Source organism: Amblyomma maculatum, chromosome 5 (assembly GCF_055883805.1).
Source record: "Amblyomma maculatum isolate TAMU_Amacu chromosome 5, ASM5588380v1, whole genome shotgun sequence".
Lineage (NCBI taxonomy): Eukaryota > Metazoa > Arthropoda > Arachnida > Ixodida > Ixodidae > Amblyomma > Amblyomma maculatum.
In genome coordinates, this window is record NC_139348.1 from 148,961,057 (window position 1) to 148,979,977 (window position 18,921).

The 18,921-nt window shown below is 42.2% G+C and overlaps 1 protein-coding gene across 3 annotated transcripts; it reads left to right on the forward strand.

Moving 5' to 3' along the window:
- The first annotated feature begins 337 nt into the window (after positions 1-337).
- Positions 338-18,716, forward strand: LOC146189914 (methyltransferase-like protein 22). Of its 3 annotated transcripts, none has more exons than XM_084604655.1 (8): positions 338-596; positions 9,658-9,786; positions 12,284-12,324; positions 13,323-13,470; positions 14,351-14,557; positions 15,830-15,926; positions 17,408-17,567; positions 18,253-18,715. In XM_084604655.1, exons 1-8 carry the CDS (start codon positions 479-481, stop codon positions 18,277-18,279), a joined length of 927 nt encoding a protein of 308 aa, XP_084460781.1. In that variant the 5' UTR covers positions 338-478; the 3' UTR covers positions 18,280-18,715. The 3 variants fall into 3 exon arrangements, with proteins under 3 accessions (XP_084460781.1, XP_084460782.1, XP_084460783.1); XM_084604657.1 differs by lacking the exon at positions 338-596 and adding an exon at positions 8,122-8,243 and having other exon boundaries at positions 18,253-18,716; XM_084604656.1 differs by lacking the exon at positions 9,658-9,786 and having other exon boundaries at positions 18,253-18,716.
- Positions 18,717-18,921: the final 205 nt, after the last annotated feature.

Sequence of the window (18,921 nt, forward strand, 5' to 3'; positions counted from 1 at the left end):
ATCTTTATGTGTGCCTTTTCTGTACTACTGCACATGCAACACGGCAAATTTCGCGCAATTTCGCGCGTGTTCGAAAACGCTGCGCCAGCATGAACACGCGCTCACCGCGCGCGCGCCTCTACGCTTCATTTTGAATGTGGCCTTCTTTATACGGTTCACTTTTTATTAGGTGCGTATTTTACAAGTTTATGTTTTCATTTTTAATATCAGTTTTCTGAAATTTATTTAGGTTATTATTTATAAACAAACTTTATAATGCTTTATACTTTTCGTCACAATAATGTTTTGTGCAAAATATTTTGTTTATAATAGTGCGAAACTCACAAGTCTACTGTCAAGAATAATCAAGGTTACAACATTACCTTCGGTGAAGTGGCGAAGTGTGTGTTTTGCAGTGTACGGTGGTTTCTCTGTACAACATGCTGTTCGCTTTATCGCGGACTACCAATTGACGAGCTCAGCTAAATCTTCTAAAAGCATGCAGGAAGATGAAATCGTGGTGTCTGAAGTCCACGTCGACTCCGACAATATTATCAAGAGCTCGAATGACCCGCTGCTCAATTTGGTGCCGGAAGCCCTCAAGAGCCGGCTGCGAGGTAGTCGAAACATGCTCTTGATCGTTGGATAACAAGAAACATGATACTTAACAACTGTTGTGTTTCAATTCAAGATAAAAGAAAGCTGCACAAAAGCGTCCGATACTTTACGCGAGTTTAGTCCGTGCTCACAGTATATTACGCTTACTAGCTTGCGTGAGCTGTTCTCACAAATTTGCATGTAGTTGTAGGTTAACTCGAGAACCGTCTTGCAATATTGTTCCTGAGACATTCCGCATGTTGGCTGTTCATGCGCTGTTCATAGTTTTATTTGGAGCAGTAGCTTTAAAACATCTTTAATTAGTACGTGTGAATCGTGCTTTAAAAATAGTGGTTCGACCGTGTTCGGTACCGACACAATTCGCGCGAGGAAGTAGTAGTAGTTTTTGAGACGGTACTGTCATAGCTTTAGGTGTTTGCCTGCAATCCTCACGATTGTTTCGTCTTACAAGCAGGTCTGAACTAAACTACTGAAGGAACTGCCACGTGCGTAACACTACTTCGCCCGCGAAGAACAGCGATGCATCGACAAAAAAAAAAAAAAAGTAAGGAAAATGTTAAAAACTAAGACTGACGGTCGAGACAAATCAGCTTGGTATAGTAAGTTATGGAGGGAAAATTGGGAATGATAGAAGTAATTAACCTTGAATATTCAAAAGAAAGCTACAGAAAGAGACAATTAGAGTTACGGATACCCTAGTGGCAGTCAAGAAATATTAATTGGGTTGGATGTGTAATGTGGCAGACATATTGAATGGTCCATCGGTCAGCTCTTTACAGTGAAAAGTTGGGTCAGGGTGAAAGGATTGTGAGAATAGGAAAGGATGCTTGCAGGCTATTAAGAGGTGTCTATGTATGTCCTTCTGTCGACATCGGCAGTACAGAAGATTCAGTGAATGAATTATGTGCACTGGTGACCGTGTAATGTGTTGTGATAAATCTGTGTTGACGGTGTTATACATTTTGCTTTTAACTTGATTGACCCCATCTGTGGATTAAATTTCATCATCGTTAAGGCTTCTGCAGTGTGGAGGTCGATGGGTAAATGAATGGAGTCGACGTGTGCAGACCTGTGAAATGAGGGCAGGCACACATTGGAGGGTGCTGCTCACAAAGGCGGATGTATTGCACACGTACAGAGACCATGACTTTTTCAAAAGAGAACTTTGCTGATGCTGTAAAAGAAGAAAAAAAAATATAAGCCAATTGTTTCAACTCCATAGGACAACTGGGCTAGTTGGTGTTCAGTCACAAAGACCACAATGCAATTTACGTGCACAAGAAAAATTAGATGTGCACGAACCCAGAACTGCATTCCTCTTATCCATGTTGTTTTCTACCTAATGTTTTAGATAATTCTATTATGTGTCAAAAATAGCCCCACGTGCTATATATAATACCTTGTGATAACACAAACACTGATTTTGCAGTTGAATTAAATGAGTCTGCATAACAGTGCTTTGATGTTGCTTTCATCTTTCATTGTTGTGGAAAATAACGGCGAAACTGAAATGGTTCTGAGGCGATGAAACACATGCTTTATGCAGCTTTGAAAGAAGACACAGAGCAACTGTGTTGGGCTTCACAAGTTCTTGAAATTCTTTCAATGCAGCTGCTTTAGGTTTAATCTATCTGGCTGTAGTTTTGATTGGTCTGAAAGCACCACTGTCATTCCTGTTATTATCTAGAACTTGAGCTGCTCAGACTTTATGGGAGGTGTCACTTGAATAAGGCTTGGTCATGCTTTGAGGGAAACTAGCAGCCATTGTTCTGGGAGAATGGTCAGCACTACTGAAGAGAGAAGGGTCTCGAATTGTAAAAAGTATACAGGCTGAGATTGAGATGAGGCAACACCGGCTGCACTGGCATAAGCAGCTCAAATTTGAGGTCATCGGGACACTATCATCTTGTATAGTATTAGCACACTATAGACAAGATACATACACAGAGTGAGTCACCTTGTGAATAGCATAATAGGAACCACAGTATGATGAGGTGTCATTCAGATGCTCGTTAACTGTGAAACATATAGAAAGGCAGTTTTTGTAGTTTTATGTAGCAAGCACAGAAGCCTTTGCACAATGTAGCTCACAAAATTTTTTTCGCCAAGTTTTGCTGACACAAATTTAATTATTTGACTGTGTATTGTTGATTCCTTACCCTGCGTGACTCAGTTGCTTTTAAGTATCAGTAACACGCCTGCTTTTATTCATGGCTGTCTATTTTAGAACTGGCCTGATATGGATATTCCTGTGTACTGCTGAGTGTACTCCAGTAAATTTTTTTTATTGTTATATTTATAATGATTCTGATATTTTACGACATTCCTATTCAGCTGCTGTGATGTGCAATTTCTATGCTGTACAGTGGTCTATCTTTGGGTCTATGCTGTACAGTGGTCTATCTTTAGGTGGAACCTTCTTAGTTATGTAAGTTGGAGAGCTGGCTAGTTTCAAATCGTCATTTTTAATATCATGCCAGTCGCAAGTATCCTAAATGATGCCTCCAGATGTTTGCTTAGCTATTTGTTGCCTGGTATAAAGAAATAGGCTTTACCAAATAAAAGTCAGCATGAATAGGAGAAAAAGAAAGGACGGGAATTGATTGCATTCTTTTCTGACAGTCGCCATTTTTAGGCAGTGTCAGACAACGCAGCAAGCTACGGAAAACGGAATGATAGGTGTAATGTTAACAGACCTGAAGTGAGCAGAGCGGGTCAGGAAATAAATGTGAAGTGGTGACAACTTAGATGAAATCAAAAAGAAATTAGCATGGAAGGACATATAATGCGAAGGGAGGACAACCGATGGCTGTTGTACATTGCAGACTGGGTTCCAAGAGAAAGGAAGTTTAGCAGGATTAGTGGAAGGTTAGGTATGGGGACGAAATTAGGAAGTTAAAGTAGGTAAGGTGGCTCTAGCTGGCATAGGGCTGGGTAAATGGGCGATATATTGGAGAGGCTTCTGCACTACAGTGGGCCTAGTCAGACTGGTCACGATGGTGTGGATTTTTTTGCGCATACTTATTGCTGTGAAAATTCGACGCAGATATTCAGCCTATGAGAAGTGCAGTGGTTGGAGAGCTCCGCATCAGATACGACAACTTATAATGGTGTTCTCAGGCTTACATGCAGTATCTGCCCGGCAGCGTTCATGTGCAGGCTGTCATTTAAGTTGTCTTGTTATCGTGCGTAATCCAAAAATTTAAAGTAAAGCTATATGTAATCTCTCAAAAAAAGCAAAGCAAAGCACAATAGCAAACAAGAAATGGATTGGAAAAATGTATATACTGTGTTTGGAAGTGTTTTGCTTTCACAGATAATCGATATTTCTGCCGAACGGGGCCGCAGTGCATGCGAGACACGTAGGTATATCTCGAAATAGTACATATTGTATAACTTCGTCGGCTGGGGCAAGATTGGAAAATCGGAGTCACTTTTCTTGCCGTAAGGTGTCAGTGGCACGGAGTAAAAGCAACGATGTACAGGTCTTGTATCTTCTCTATCCTCACTTGCTACTGGCGTGACAGAGCGATGGCTTTTAACACACGGATACTGCAGCTGCTTACATAAAATGCAGTTCTTTGACTGTGCTGACAAGCGGCAACTGGCACGTTCGTTTTCAAGTGCGCTGCTACAGCTGCACGCGTGGTCTACCGGAGGGAGTGTTACTTGTTTACGTTTTTCTTTTGCTCTGGAAGTTGTGCTCCTAAGTGAACTTGTCATATATGTGATAGCGCACACCGTCAAGCGTAGTGTTTCTGAGAAGATCCGTTTTCTTTTCTTATTGCGTTTTGAGCAACGACACTATAGCATCGTAGTTGTGCATGATAGTGGAAAAATATGTCGGATACAAGAAAAAGAAGGGAACTTCAGTGGCGAATTAGTTTGTAACTTGTCATCTCTCCATTTGGCATGCCCACCCGCTTCATTTGTGTTCTTTGTGGTATAGTGTTTTTGATTCGCTCCAACAGGTATTTGTACAGGCAGCAACTGCCTTCAGTATTCATCCTGATCACATGGCAAGAGCTGCATTCTAATTGTTCACCTTTTTCAGGCTGAAATCATTTTGATCAGCGAAATAAAAGTGCCTCTCCTGATTCATAATCATTTATGTTCAGGAAAGGATACAACAGGGGGAAAAAGATCAGCTGCTACAAAAGTGGTTTTCAGTCACGATAAATATTCAATACAGACAGCATAATTTATAATTTAGGAAAAATGAAGGTCATTTTGAACTCTCTTAAAGGGATCCTGAAATGATTTTAAGACTTGCATTCTAGTGAAAATTATCTCTAAGGGGAGGGAAGGGGTTTTTTCTTAATATTCAAGTCATATAGAAGGTCTTTGTTGATCCTATCATTTAGAAAATTTTTAAAAATTTCTCCTGATTAGGTTGGCACCTCACCACACCTATTTAGCTGCCCCAATCCTTCTGACATACACGAAGTATAGATTCTTCATACTTCACTGAAGCTATTCACGCATTAACTTCTGCGAGTTGAGTGACTTTTGTGGATTCTATTGAATTTGCTTGAAGCCTGCTGTTCAAATCCACAGTGAAATAATTTCACCCTTTATGATTTGAGCCGCCTAGGCGACATCGCATATTCAGCTCTTTAGTCTTTGAAAAATTATTTGAGGTCTTCAGGGTTTATAAACGTTGAAGTTCTCTGCACCTTTGCAGCATATATTCTTCCCCTCCCTCTCCCCTCCTTTTTTCGCTGCATTAATTGTTGCAAGTCATGAAGCCTAGCTGTGAAAGATTGGATGAAGCAAACGTCTTTTGTTCACGCGTAGAAGGAAACTTGATGTCTCGAGAAGCAAAATAAATATAAAGGCGTTTTCTCACAAAAAGTCTGTGACTCAGGCAGCTGATGACGTGAGTTCGCGGAAAACCTGGTATAATAGTTGCCATATTTATTAGAATCATTCCTCTCATTTCTGTTCTCATTCTTTGCATTGGCCGCGTCAGTATATCGCTGCTATCAGAGCCTTCCAATATTGGTCGGAAGGCGTTTCTTTTTTTTCCACAAGCTTTATGGGAGACTATACAGATGTTTCAAGCTGAAGCTCATAACCTGGTTGTGTAGCAGCTCCATTATGTCGGCAGAATAGAAGGGGATATTCATAAACCTGTTCCTATTGTGCTGCGTGACACAAGAATACAAAAAGTTTAGCTCTTATAGTCCTTATTGCCAGAGGCTGTGCAGCAAGCACTGCGATGAAGGCGAGTCAGCAAAGTACCTTTGCTCAATACCATAGCCAGCATACCAATACTGGTACCCGAAGGTGCCTGGCGCATTGCTAACCGGCACTAGTTATCGTTAGTTGTTGTCATTGCCAGCTTGGCTGTTACTTTTCTTGCTACAAAAAGTGTCTCAGTATTCGCCGGTTTCCTTTCCTTTCCTTGATACTGGCCCTTGCCTCAGGAGAGCGGACGAGTTGTCATTTCTCCAGATCGCAACATCCTTGTCAGATGTGCCTCAGTCTCATGATTTCAGTTTCAGTACATCGATGTATATGTTTAGTAGATCTAGGATCTTAACTTTTTGTCGGATCGTAGGATTGCAAATTAGGATTGGGACTCGGGGCCGCTTTCACTCCCATCTTTCTCCCCTTCTCTCACGGTGCGGTTCAAGTGTCCACCGAGAACTGTGACGGGTACTGCGCCTTTTCTTTCCTACAAAAAACAAAAATTTATATTCACTCTGGAGCCGCTACAAAAATTGATCGTGTCACATTGAAATTCAAAACGAGTCTCACATATAGAGGGGCGTGTTGTGGTGCAGTAAAGAAAGCAAGTGGTTGCCTAAACTAACCCGTTGCATCCCAAGTTCGTGTTGCAGTCGCCAAGCGTATTGTCTCTTAACATGAAGCGCCTCTCAGCTCAGCTGTATGGAAACGTGTCACCATCTACCGCGGAAGTACACGTGCTGTTAGCTCCTAATGTGACCTTCGTGATGCCTCAGTGGGAGTGACGCATGGGGCGTATTATACGGCAGAATTTGAATTCTGTGGCAAATCATTTTGACTGTCTTTTTCGCAGCCAATAGCGTTGGTGACAACATTCCATTTGCATATTCGGTTCTGTGGTGCGCTTGTTAAGCTGCTAGCTCTCTCGTTCCATATGTATTACATTTCCACACGCATTTTAGCAGGAAGAAGCCTCTTGCGACTGCTGGCTGCGTCATCTTTGTGCCGACTCAAGGGGGCGCAGGCAGCTGTGCTATTGTTGCCTGACATGATGGATGGGGCACTCAGCGTCTGTTTTTCAGTAGTTTTGAGCTTTCTTTTTGCAGATATCCATTTAATGTAGCTGTGCGTATGATATTGCTTTGTGGCTGCTGCTGTTCTTTGTACACGTAGCCCTAATTTCTGGCCGTACGTGGCTTGGCTTTCGTGCGCCATAGTGGCTGTGGGGGCTTTATCTGAAACCTCAATGAATGTTGTAATCGTTTGAGGACACACATAGATGGTGCAGTCGCCTTCCTTGTAAATGAAAGCAGCACTTGTGTTGTTGATGGTTAACGGGCGCAGTTTTTTTGTACTAATAATTCTGTGCCTAGTCTTGTTTCTTGCTTTGATTACCTGAGTCAATAAAGCTTATACTTAGTATCTGATTTGCTTACTAATAGCCATGCCAATTTTCTGCACCTCAGGAAACCAGTTTACTGCTACTAGATTTTTTATTGGTATAACCAGATTTGCTAGGGTAGAGACAGCGAATGTTTGGCTGCGAGTTCATTATATGTGTCTTCTTTTTTTTTTTTTTACTTATGTTTGTTATAGTTTTGACCACCAAACAGGTGTTATGACATCACGGATGGGTTGAGACGATGTTAAGGTCTCATGAGGCATACAAAATCTGGAAAAATTGCTGCTTTGTTATTTGACTCCAGCTCTCGGACCAGCCTGTCCAAAGATCCAACGTGACAAAAAGTGAATAAGCATCTATTGCATTGAACTTCCTGTATGCCGTCCGTAACCTAACCGTTGTCTCAACTTATCGATGACTTTGTAGCTACAGTTAAATCTCGTTACAAGAGACACTCGGTTTTAAGAGACATTTGAAAATGGTTTGGTTGGTTTTTCTATGTCTACCATGTTAACAACATTGCATACAAGAGACATGGTTACAAGAGACACTCGGTTACTAAGGACAACTTTTTCAGGTCCCTGGAGTAAATTCTTCACTGTTTAGAAAAGACACAACCCAGGTGTGCTCATGCAATGCATCTGGAACATACCAACTCGTACATGATGCACTTCAAATTCCCTAAGCTCAATTCTGTTCCATATCAGTGTCCTTTTTGTTGTATATGTCAGGGGCTGAGGAGTGCTTCCCCATGATTGGAAAGTCAAAACGACCCCGCTGTTTCAGCTACTGGCATCACATTACTGTCACCTACGAAGCAAATCAAAATGCATGAATGACATCCAGCATTTTTAACTCCTCGCTGTTAAAATTTGATTACAAGATGAAAGCTCAGAATCCTGATGTCTCTCTCTTTGTGAATCATCTGAGGGTGACGAGCATGTAACAGTGCTTCAAAGGTATTAGAGCAACAGGAAGGCTTGCAAAGTGAAGTGCTTTACCTCCAGAATTTTGGAAGGAATACACTCTGCACTCACAAAAATACATACTAGTATGAATAACTTTTTTAAGCTTTCCTGAACAATTTCCTATTAATGCGTGTGAATGCATTTATATGCTGATGTGCAGTAAACTGATCAACACAGTGCTTTTAGAGTTTTTGGTTACAAGAGACCTTGCTTACAAGAGACATGTTTTTCGGGTCCCTTGAGTGTCTCTTGTAATGAGGTTTTACTGTATTGCTAAGCTGTTGAGATAAAAACAGCGTGCGAGAAAAACTTCAGTTATAAATTGCTTACTAGACTGAGGCCAGTAGTGCGTGGTAATTCGTTTATTATTGCCCTGTGTATATAATATCTGAGAAAGAATGTACAACTAAAGTTTGGGGTGTACCCATAATTCTTGATTTGCTTTCTTAATGGTGCTTCTGTCATGATTTGATGTAGTTACTAAATGGCTAGATTATTGCCCTTTTGTTTTCAGTACCTCTTGCACTACTATGGAGTATCATCATCCAAACATGTTTAATCTAACTGATGCTTTGGTTCCATGAACATAGAGTGCATTAAAGAGTCCCTGTGAAATGTGGATCCGGTCTCTTTCAGGGATAAACTCGAAGTGTTATGTGTAAGTGAATCTTTAATGTTAGCCATCTAGAAGTAATATGAATTTTATCCTCACAGAGCTAAAACAAGAAGAGAAAAGTTTGACAATTTGGTGCACAAAATATTTTGCCCCGAGTAAATATAGGGGAAGTTACAGGTGCATTATAGGCATAGGCAGAAAGATGATTTTAATTCTGATGGCATTGTTAGTAAATTGCTCCGAATTAATAATGCGGCACCGATTTCTGTGCCTCTATGCTTGTTTTGGAACGTGAACATTTCGGCAGAGATATGCCTGGTTGGGAAGAAAACTGGAGAGAAAGGTTGCCGAGAAATGAAGGCGTCAAGTTTGCACTGAAATGTTGGTTTCTCGCATGAGACTGCTCGCCGCGTTGAAGTATTTTCTCTCTATTCCTGTTCCGTGTCTCATTTCTGCTGCTTTCTCACTGTCAGCAGCGAAATATTTAATTGGTGTCTTGCCCTAAACGCTGCTTGAAATGTCAAAAAGTAAAAATACAAAGTACCGTGTCGCTCAATTACAGTTTGTCTTGAGAAAGTGGCAATACAGAAGCAGCTGTACATACCATAAAAGGTACAAAATTGTTCAAAGTTGACACAGTGTGAAAAAGCTTGCACGCAAAGAAAGGAATAGACAGGGCGAAATGGGTGCCTGTTCGTTCCTTCCTTTTTCGCATCCTCTCGAACTGTGTCAATTTTGATTGTGAGCCAACTGGCCCTGTAAAGAGTACCTCTGAACTAAACATAGTAAATAGGTATTGTAAGGTTCCATTGTAGCTTTTGCATGGATGGCACCATTTTTTTTATTTGTTTAGATGGTTAACCTACAGCACATTGTTTCAGTGGTCCAGTCACGACTGCATATTAAATGGGACACCGATTTGGAGGCAGCCAACCCTGGGTGCTTGTCCTTAGACGAAGATGGAGACCTCGATGTGGCGCGAATTCATAGGAGCACTGCGATACTATTGGGTGAGGGCATCGACCTTCCGAACCGCAAGCAAGCCAGAAATCGCGGTGACGTCATTTTTGTGTAAAGCCGGCTGAATGACAGTACAGTGTTGTTAGAGCTATTACTCCTGTGATCGCAGTGGCAGTAATGGTATTTGTTGCAATGGGGCTGTTTTGCAGTTCATTCTTTTTTTTTTTTTTTTGCTGTCTATGGCTGCTCTGACAAGGACCAGTTTTGTTTGCAAAGCATCTCCTTTCCCAATATAAACTAGACAGATGTAAACTGTTATCCAGTAAATTGTCCTTGCAAAAGGCCGATTTTGCAAGCATCATTGGTATAAACAAATTGTGCAAGAGAAATCTCTGGCTTTTCACAAACGCAGAGTGAAAGCATGAAAACAGCCGTTGCATGTGTTCTTTCGTTTTTCTTTAGATACAATGGAAACGGTCATCTTGTGATTGACACTGCTATAACTGCTTCTTCTGCCTTGCTGTTGTCGGACAACACTTGACAGTGTTTTGGAAAGAAAGCCGTCCGAAATTGGGTTGCACCTATGAGTAGTAGGTGACTTTTAACAGTTGTAACTATACTGGAACACTAAACAATGAGCGCTGTTCTCGAAACAGGTGCATACATGTAGCATGTGGACTCATGTCATTGCTTAGCCATGGCCGTCTGGCAGTCTTTGCCGACAACTGCAGCAGGGGTCGGGTTTATAAAAGAAAGCATTGAAATGATGAATGTCTTAATGACTATGTTGCCCTATGCAGTTCATTGTCATTAGCTTGCAATTTACGCTGCAAAGAAGCAGTACATTTCATTATGATGCCTGATAAAGGAAAAATACAATATAGGTCCGCAGGAAAACAGTATACTGCGTCTCTGGATACTGGGTGTTGTTCCTGCACGCGTTTCGGTGGTTTTTTTGTTACATCCACTACTTCCTGTGTTTGGAAGGGCCAGACATTTCGAGTCCAGACGGTCGAACTGATTGTCGCGTCGAACAGTCTGATGCCTCAACAGGTGCGCTCTGACATTCGTAGTCCATGCGCTTCTAACTTTGAACAGTAGGCAGGCTTCTTTCAATTGTGTCTTATCGATTGCATTTGGCTGTTTCGTTTTATTGCCCCCCCCCCCCCCCCCCCCCCCCCCTTCTCATCTGCACACGTGTGGCAAGCCAGCACAGCTGTGCTCTGTCTGCTCTGTTTCGACGCGTCAGGAAGAGGCACTCGCTTAAACGTGAATACGAGGCCGCTGAACTGCTCTGCTTTCTGAGTGCTTAGAATTGGCACGTATATCTTCCTATTGAACGTTATCATTACATATATTATCATCATCATCATCAAAGTAAGTTTCGTCAAACGTCTTTGCAAGAATTGCTGTAGTAGCATGACGTTCTCTGTTAGGCTTAATTGGTTTCCATAAGCTCACTCAGGCATGCTGTCAGAGAACATCGTCAGGTACATTATCAGATTTTTTTTTTTTTTTTTTTGCTGCAGAATGTCTCAGTCACTTGTGTCTGTGCCACGTCCTCAAAAGTTTTGCTACATCTTCTTACAGGAATAATCGTGATGACACGCGAATGTTACTGTTGGGCTTGATGGATTTCGGTAGGCTAATGCATACATATCTTATAGGCTTGTATTCACAGAAGCTTATGTAAATTTGACGTGTTGATTTGCTCGTATAATTAGCTCTTGAAAAAGACCGAAAAGTGGTTTTGAATTATTTATATTCCTCATGTTCAGCACATGTGAGCAACAGGTGGCAGCTGACATGGCCATGCATCTGTGAGCTGTCAGGAAAAATACGATCATTATTATTAATTAGCATTAAAGTCTGTATTTCGAGAAAAAGCCGGTGCTATCGTGCGTTGCGAAATTACCCAATTCGTTGATAGGTGTCACATGGCCTCATGATGTCACTCGCCCTGCCGATCAGTCAGTGCTCAGTCAGGTTGCACTACCACCTGCCAAGTCAACTGCAAAATTCCCTGACTGGTTGAGGGGTTGATGATGTCACAACCTTGTAAAAGACGTCATCAACCACAGGGTCCCAGTCTTAGCCAAACAGCGTTACAATGTACCTTCGAAGCAAGATGCTACTAATTAGCAACTCATTAAAGCCATTATTTGGCAGTGATGCATAATATCTATGTAGCAATGCTGTTGCATCCTCTTAGTGATATTTAGGTAAGCGCCCCCTAAGTTCGTGATACTTCACGTCATCATAATCGTAACACTTCTACACTGGATTTCCGTAGCATTGTTCAGCCATTATAACAAAATAACAAAAAAATTAGATGCCCTCTCCCTCCTTCATTCTTTTTTACAGTGTGTCATTTTTCAGATTCAACCTGGACACTTCCAAAGTTTTGCAGTGCAATGCCGGTTTCTAGCCGCATGCTATTAAAAAAAAAGTTTTTTTTTTTTTTTTACAGTGGGCTCTTTTATCGACGAAGTTTATTACTTGGCTTGTGACACAATAATAGTACCACTGATATTATTTAATTTTCAGATCACTGCCCTGCCACTACATTGCCAACTGTTGGACTGCAGGTAAGAAAATATGGAAAAAAAAAGGAAGGATACACTGACTGTCTAACTTATAGTGGACACCTGGGTCACACTGTGCAAATACTGAAGAAGTACAAAAGGAAGCAGAAAAAAAAAACTTCGCCCAAGATTCTAGCTGCACTTGTGCGTACTTACACTGCTGAGTGTCCCTGCTAACTTGATCCAACGGTTAAAAAAAGTAGGCCAGTGAAACCATTTGCATATAGCTGCCAGCCGTCTTGTGCACCGTAGCCAATATTTTTTTTCGCGTGTAATTAATTAGTTAAATAGGTTAACTTTCTAATTTTCTAAATATTGACTTTAGACAACAAATGTGATTTCCGAAGCTGCTCTCCATCTTCAGAAACCCCCATTCCATTATTTGCGATAAAGGAAGCCTCACTGCATCTTATTGACCGCGAGCTAAAAAAAAAACGTGCAAAATGCAAATAAGATCATGTGACTAGTGCATTCGTGCACCACGACTGTGCTGCTCTCAACCGTGGATTGAGTGAAGGAAATCAGCTGCTATTTTTATTTCGTGGGCTTTCTTTTGAGCTTGGAAAGAAAGATACACGTGAGGCTTTCTTAATCGCAGTTAATGAAATGGGGATTTCCGAATATGCTCTCCAATCACGTTTATTGCATCAAGTCATTATTTAGTAAATGACTAAGGGTAGCAGTCTGGGTTAGTTGGCCGGTTAAGTGTATGTTGTCAGAGTTTAAAAAGCGGTTCCTCATTGTTGACCGTTAACTAAGAATAACGGAAAGATTGCGTGTTATTGTTGGACTACAATTGTCGAGTGGTGAGCAGTCGAGGTTAAGCAGCATAGAGTGTGAGCGCAGAGCATAGCTTGGATAATAGCTGGGTGCGTGGTTAACATGTTGCGAAAGTTCATAGACGTATTACTATTGAAAAGGCAAATTGATGTGAAGTTATCATAAATGTAAAAAATGATTTCACTGAGTTTCCTGATTGGGCGTTTGGCTTTGTCTCATAGGTATGGACGGCAGCCCTCTTGATGTCGGACTTCCTGCTGCACTGTGGGAAAGAAGTCCTTCGCGGAAAAGGAGTTGTCGAGTTGGGCAGCGGTGCTGGACTGTGCGGAGTAGTGGCGGCTGCTTTTGCCGACTCTGTCGTCTGCACTGGTGCGTACATGTATAGTTACGCATTCGTTAGCGCAGTTTTCTTAACTACGTACCTTTTAACACTCACCCCAAGTTTTCAAAGAGGTTCTGGTTATCTGAGTAGGTACGCCCTCTGTCAGAAGTTTGGAATCCAAGGGATTGGTTTCTAAGTCGTGAAGAGGGTCTCCTGCAGTATTTGTGGAACTCCTTTCTATGGGAGGGGCCAGGACCACGAATATTACCTTAAACTAAGGCATCAAAGTTGCTGCTAGTATTTTATTGTTGCAAGTGTGAGGAACCATTGTATCAAATAATTTATGAAATAGGACTGACATTGCAACACAAACTGGAGCACCTGAGAGGCATCAAAGGAAAAGCCTTGAACCTGCGTAACTCATTTGTGCTTGGCTTTTGCTTCAACATGACCTAATCATGCACTGACGATTTTGAATGGGAATCGTTCGGATGCCATTGGGAATTAAAATCTGCCGAGCCAAAATAAATTAAAAGGTATGGAGAAAATGCTAAAGTTATTAGTTTACTGTCTGCAGTAGAAAGAAGCAGAGCCTCACTACTGTTTCCATTGTCATTGCTAGCAGTCACAGATGACAGTTTATGTGTATAACAGTGTGCAAAAAAAAAAAAAAAAAAAATGCTTAAGCTGGTTCTGTGGCATGTGTCAAAAACGCTTGATAGTGTGTTTTTTGCATGGAAAAGGTTTAGAAGCTACTTTTTACAAAAACTGTGATAGATAAACTAGAGAACTTGGAGAATGGTTGCGCAGTTAGCATTTATACTTTATTTGTTTCAGAGAGTGCTTTTCTTTCTTTCCAGCTCACACCTATAGCTGTTGTTTGACCTTGGAAGAAAAAGATGAGACATGCGCCGTAACGCTTCGCAGATGCCTGGCAGGAGGTCTTGCACCTGTGTCGCAGAAACCTTGAGCAAAACGAGGCGTTCTACGATGCGCTCAACGTGAAGCCATGCTCAACTAGGGTCAGATGCCTAGACTGGAGACGCGGACTTCCTGAGACGCTGACTGCAACAGGCTGGTCTGCGGAAGATGTTGAAGACTTTCGGAAAGCAGACATCTTCTTGGCTGCAGATGGTACATGTTTTATTTTATTTCTTAACAATTTTCCTGGCATGCGACACCGGTCAGGTATCAGCAAACTGACAGATTAGGCTAAAAGAATGTCGTCTATTTCTTTGGGGACATAATTTTCAACTTTCTAGAGGTAAAGGTTTGGTTTGGTTTGTGGGGTTTAACATCCCAAAGCAACTCAGGCTATGAGAGACGCCGTAGTGGAGGACTGACTCCGGAAATTTCGACCACCTGGGGTTCTTTAACGTGCACTGACATCGCACAGCACACGGGCTTTTCGCCATCGAAAAGCAGCTGCCGAGGCCGGGATTCGATCCTGCGTCCTTGGGAACAGTAGTCGAGCGCCGTAACCACTGCGCCACCTTGGTGGGGCTTTAAGGGCTTGCCCATATTTGCCATTGTATGTCAGAGAAAAAGGGGCGGCCAATAATGTTCAGCGAGGTATTGGTCTAATCGTTTACCATCAACGCTGTCGCATAACATTTGAGGGCAGAACTCAAGTGTCCCCCATAATTTTTTTTTGTCCTGCCTGTCCTTTGTTCTCGACTGTAAAAAAAAAAAAGACAACTTTCCACTTTCACTCTCACCTTCCTCTACGGTTCAGGTGTCCACAGAACAAGCGTGACAGATACTGCGCCTTTCCTTTTCTATGAACCAATTATTAATATTATTAATTAAAGAAAATGGGGCAGCTATGCCTTCTTCTACACACAATTGATTTGCACTGTTGAGAGTAAATTTTATTTGCGAATAATGACACTTTCAGCACGGTCAATATACAACAGATATGACCAGATATGGCATCACAGAGAGCACTGCAGTGCTGTTGTGACTGTAGGAAAAAGGAAAAAAAAATGCACAGGCCTGCTACTCGCTCTGTAGCTGAGCCACCTCCGCTGCCTCGCGCAGACAGAAGAGAGAATAGAGAAGAAAGAAAAGGAAGAGGGAAAGAAAGACACGCGCCGCAACAACAGCCGTCGTCCACCACCGAAGCGGTGGCGGGTGCGATGACGCCCTACAACAGATAAAAATTTGGTGGCAGGCTAGCCCCCGCCGCAAGCGGCGGTGACCTACCTGTCCCAGCCCCGTAGGGCCAGAAACAGCCATCCTTCACCACCTCCCCTTCCTACCACACTGCAGTGCATGATAGTATTTTATACATTCGAAGTCTAGGGCATGAGGCCTGACTAACCTATCCTAGGCTCATATTTCTTTATTGATGGTTCTTTTGTGACGTCACTTGCAGCAGGCAGTCACGTGTGTTTTTGGTTGCAGTGGTGTATGACGACAACTTGACTGACTGCCTCTTCGAACTTCTGCTCAAGGCTGTAACCAGGGCCGGGCAGATGGTCTACATTGCTCTCGAAAAAAGGTTAGGCCTAACATTCATCCCTATTTTAATAGTCTAGCAGCATACAGAGAGGTTCAACACCCAAAGCATGGGCTCATCATCATCAGCCGGATTATACCCACTGCAGAGCGAAGGCCTCTCCCATATCTCCCATATTACTCCAGCTAATGCAAAATGGTAGGTGTAACATTAGGAGATAAGCATACAGAGTGAGTCAGAAATAACTCGAGTTAATGACATTCTGGTGGAAATCAAGAGAAAGGAATGAGCATGGGCAGGACCTGTAGTGCAAAGACAGGATAACCGATGATCTCTAGGGGTAACAAATTGAATTCCAAGGAAAAAAAAGCGTAGCAGGGGGAGGCAGAAAATTAGGTGGGCGAATGAGGTTAAGAAGTTTGCAGGGGTTAAGTGGATGCAGCAAGCACAGGACCAGGTTAGTTGGAGGATTATGGAAAGCATGGATTAAGTCATTTTATAAATTTTATATTTTGCTCATTAGACTCTGCAGTAGACCACCAGGAGAACTGCAGTATGTACAAATAAAATAAATAAATGAGGTTACAACACTTAAAGGAGTAGAGAGACAAAATTTTTGGCTGTGTTATTTTCCTTTGTTGTACTGTGCAAGACAGCATTATATACATGGATACTGACCTAGAATTCACTTGTAGCAGGTAAATAATTTATAATCGAATCTTTTTCTTGTGCAATTTCGGTTCCAGTTTCAACCGTCAAAAGATGGCTCTGACATCACTGACGAGTTCAGGTCACATAGTTCATGAAAAAAACGGCAATAAAATCACTGATCTTTTACGATTCCAACTTTTGGGCAGGCTTATGTAAGAAAACAGCGGCCATACTGCAGGCTTTTGTCTCGTGACTAACGTGACCTGCTCTCTTCTGGACGATGCAGCAATCACTCGGCAGTTGAAGCCGAAACAGCGTGGGAAGAAATAATTCAATTATAAGTTATTTATTGCTTCTTCATGCAGTTCATTTGGCTTTCCATGTTTTTAATGGGTTGCAATTATTCCCAAGCCAGAATACACAACTAATATTTGATGTCGTCACTCCTTTAAAGCTGATGCAAACTGGGTTAAATTGAGCAAAATGTCAGCTGCAGGCATCAGTCTAAAAGATGCTTTAACCTGATGAAAATAAATACCTTGAAAATTAATTTCTCTTTGTTTATAACAAGCTGGCAAAACTGAACAGTCCGGCAATTTTTTCGTCTAGTTGTCAGTAGTACTAGCAGTAGTACTTGGATACATTGAAATACTCCAACTTCATTTTCTTTCTGTGGAGACCACCCGAGGGCAGTTATTGGCAGTTAATCATTAACATGACGTAGAATCACACTGAGCGGTCCTCTGAAACTACTTGCCGTCTACGGCTATCTGTAAGTCGCTGTCAGATAACCATGCATTTCGTCGGGTTTGTGTGCATGCATGACATGGGTCTCTGAACTCTCACTCGTCTTTTTTTTTTTTTTTTCTCAGGGTGAACTTCACGCTCGAGGACCTTGACGTGGTTAGTCCGTCACACATCCACTTCACACGGTGGCTGGAGAGGCTGAGCAACCACGGTTGGCTAGTGAACGCCCTAGACCTTTCGGGCATACCCCAGTACTTCACTGGTTACAGCAGAGATTCCTATCTGGTGAGAAAAGAGTATAGCCTCTTTGTGTACTTGTTAGTTTACAACTGTTCTCTTTATCGACACGCATAATCCTCTGTTTTTCGAGAGCGGTCGGAGATTGTTCCTGCTTCTCATCTTACAGTAAGCGGTACTACATTTCTTCCACAAGAGGAACTCATAATGCGCTAAATTTTTGTTTTCACTTGTAATTAATCCCACACTGCGTTGGTGGTTGCGAGGTGAAGCCAGCCACACTAGCCTTCCTTGTCCTTTATATTAGCCTACCAAGCTTTCATTGAACTACTATTTCGATGCATGAATCAGAAGAAGCAAGCGTCTGCAGCTTCTCTGTTCGAACTGGACAAGGAAAACAAACTTCACTCTCAAAAAAGCCGAAACGGAAGTTGCATACTCCCAAATCTTTCTGCGATTGGCCACCTTGCGAGCTGCTTCCGGACAACAAGCAAAATTTTTTAAAAACCCAGTACCTGAGCGACAGCAACTAGTGGCAAGGCTTTGCTGGCCCTCAGCCCACTACATGAAAGCATCGCATGGCACGTTGCCACGAATTGTCACCTCATGCGGCTAGCGCTTTAAGCTACTATCTTTTTCTCGGGTCTGTAGTTAGAAAAAAATAATGATAATTCCCCATTTCAGCAGGTTTGCATCTGCAACTGGTTTCTAACTTGCTTGTCCTTCCTTGCAGGAGCTGTGGCTGCTGAAGCCAAGCTGATTTTGGCAAGACAGGCCCATTACGAAGCGGTACTTGTCTCCAGCGAGTTCGAATGTATTTAGCTGTGCTGAGCACCACTGTTCGAAATGCCACACTCACCTCAATACGAACTACTTCAACTGCAGCTTGCTGTTTGAATAAATTTTAATTTTACGTATTTTTACAGCAAGGCCTATGTTTAGAGACGCTCAACTGAGCAGTCAGCTGTGCACTTCACTTCAGGCTACAAGTGCCGGTGACATCAGTGGGCATCAGCTGGAGAATCGGAATGTTGCATCATCGCCAGCTCTCCCTCTTACAGCGTTGCTCAAATCTCGACGTTATGCAGTGCATCGTACGGTGGCAATCTCGCAGTTTGATCAAATGTATATTTTTTTTACAAATATAATAAGGGCAGTGGTGCTCCCCTCCCTAGTCTGGATATCTTTTTTTAATGTTTGCATTAGAGTGGCCAGTACCGCAAAAAGTGTTTGGCGTTGTGTGAACCTGTGTTGCAGAGTTGGCAAGGTAAAGAGGAAATATTTGACGGTTACGCCTTTCAGGGAATGATGTGACAGCATTAATGTCTGCAGTTCCCGTTGTGTATCTTCATTCGCATAGAGGTTCGCTCATATAGAAACGTGGTGGCGCCCATGTGCTGTG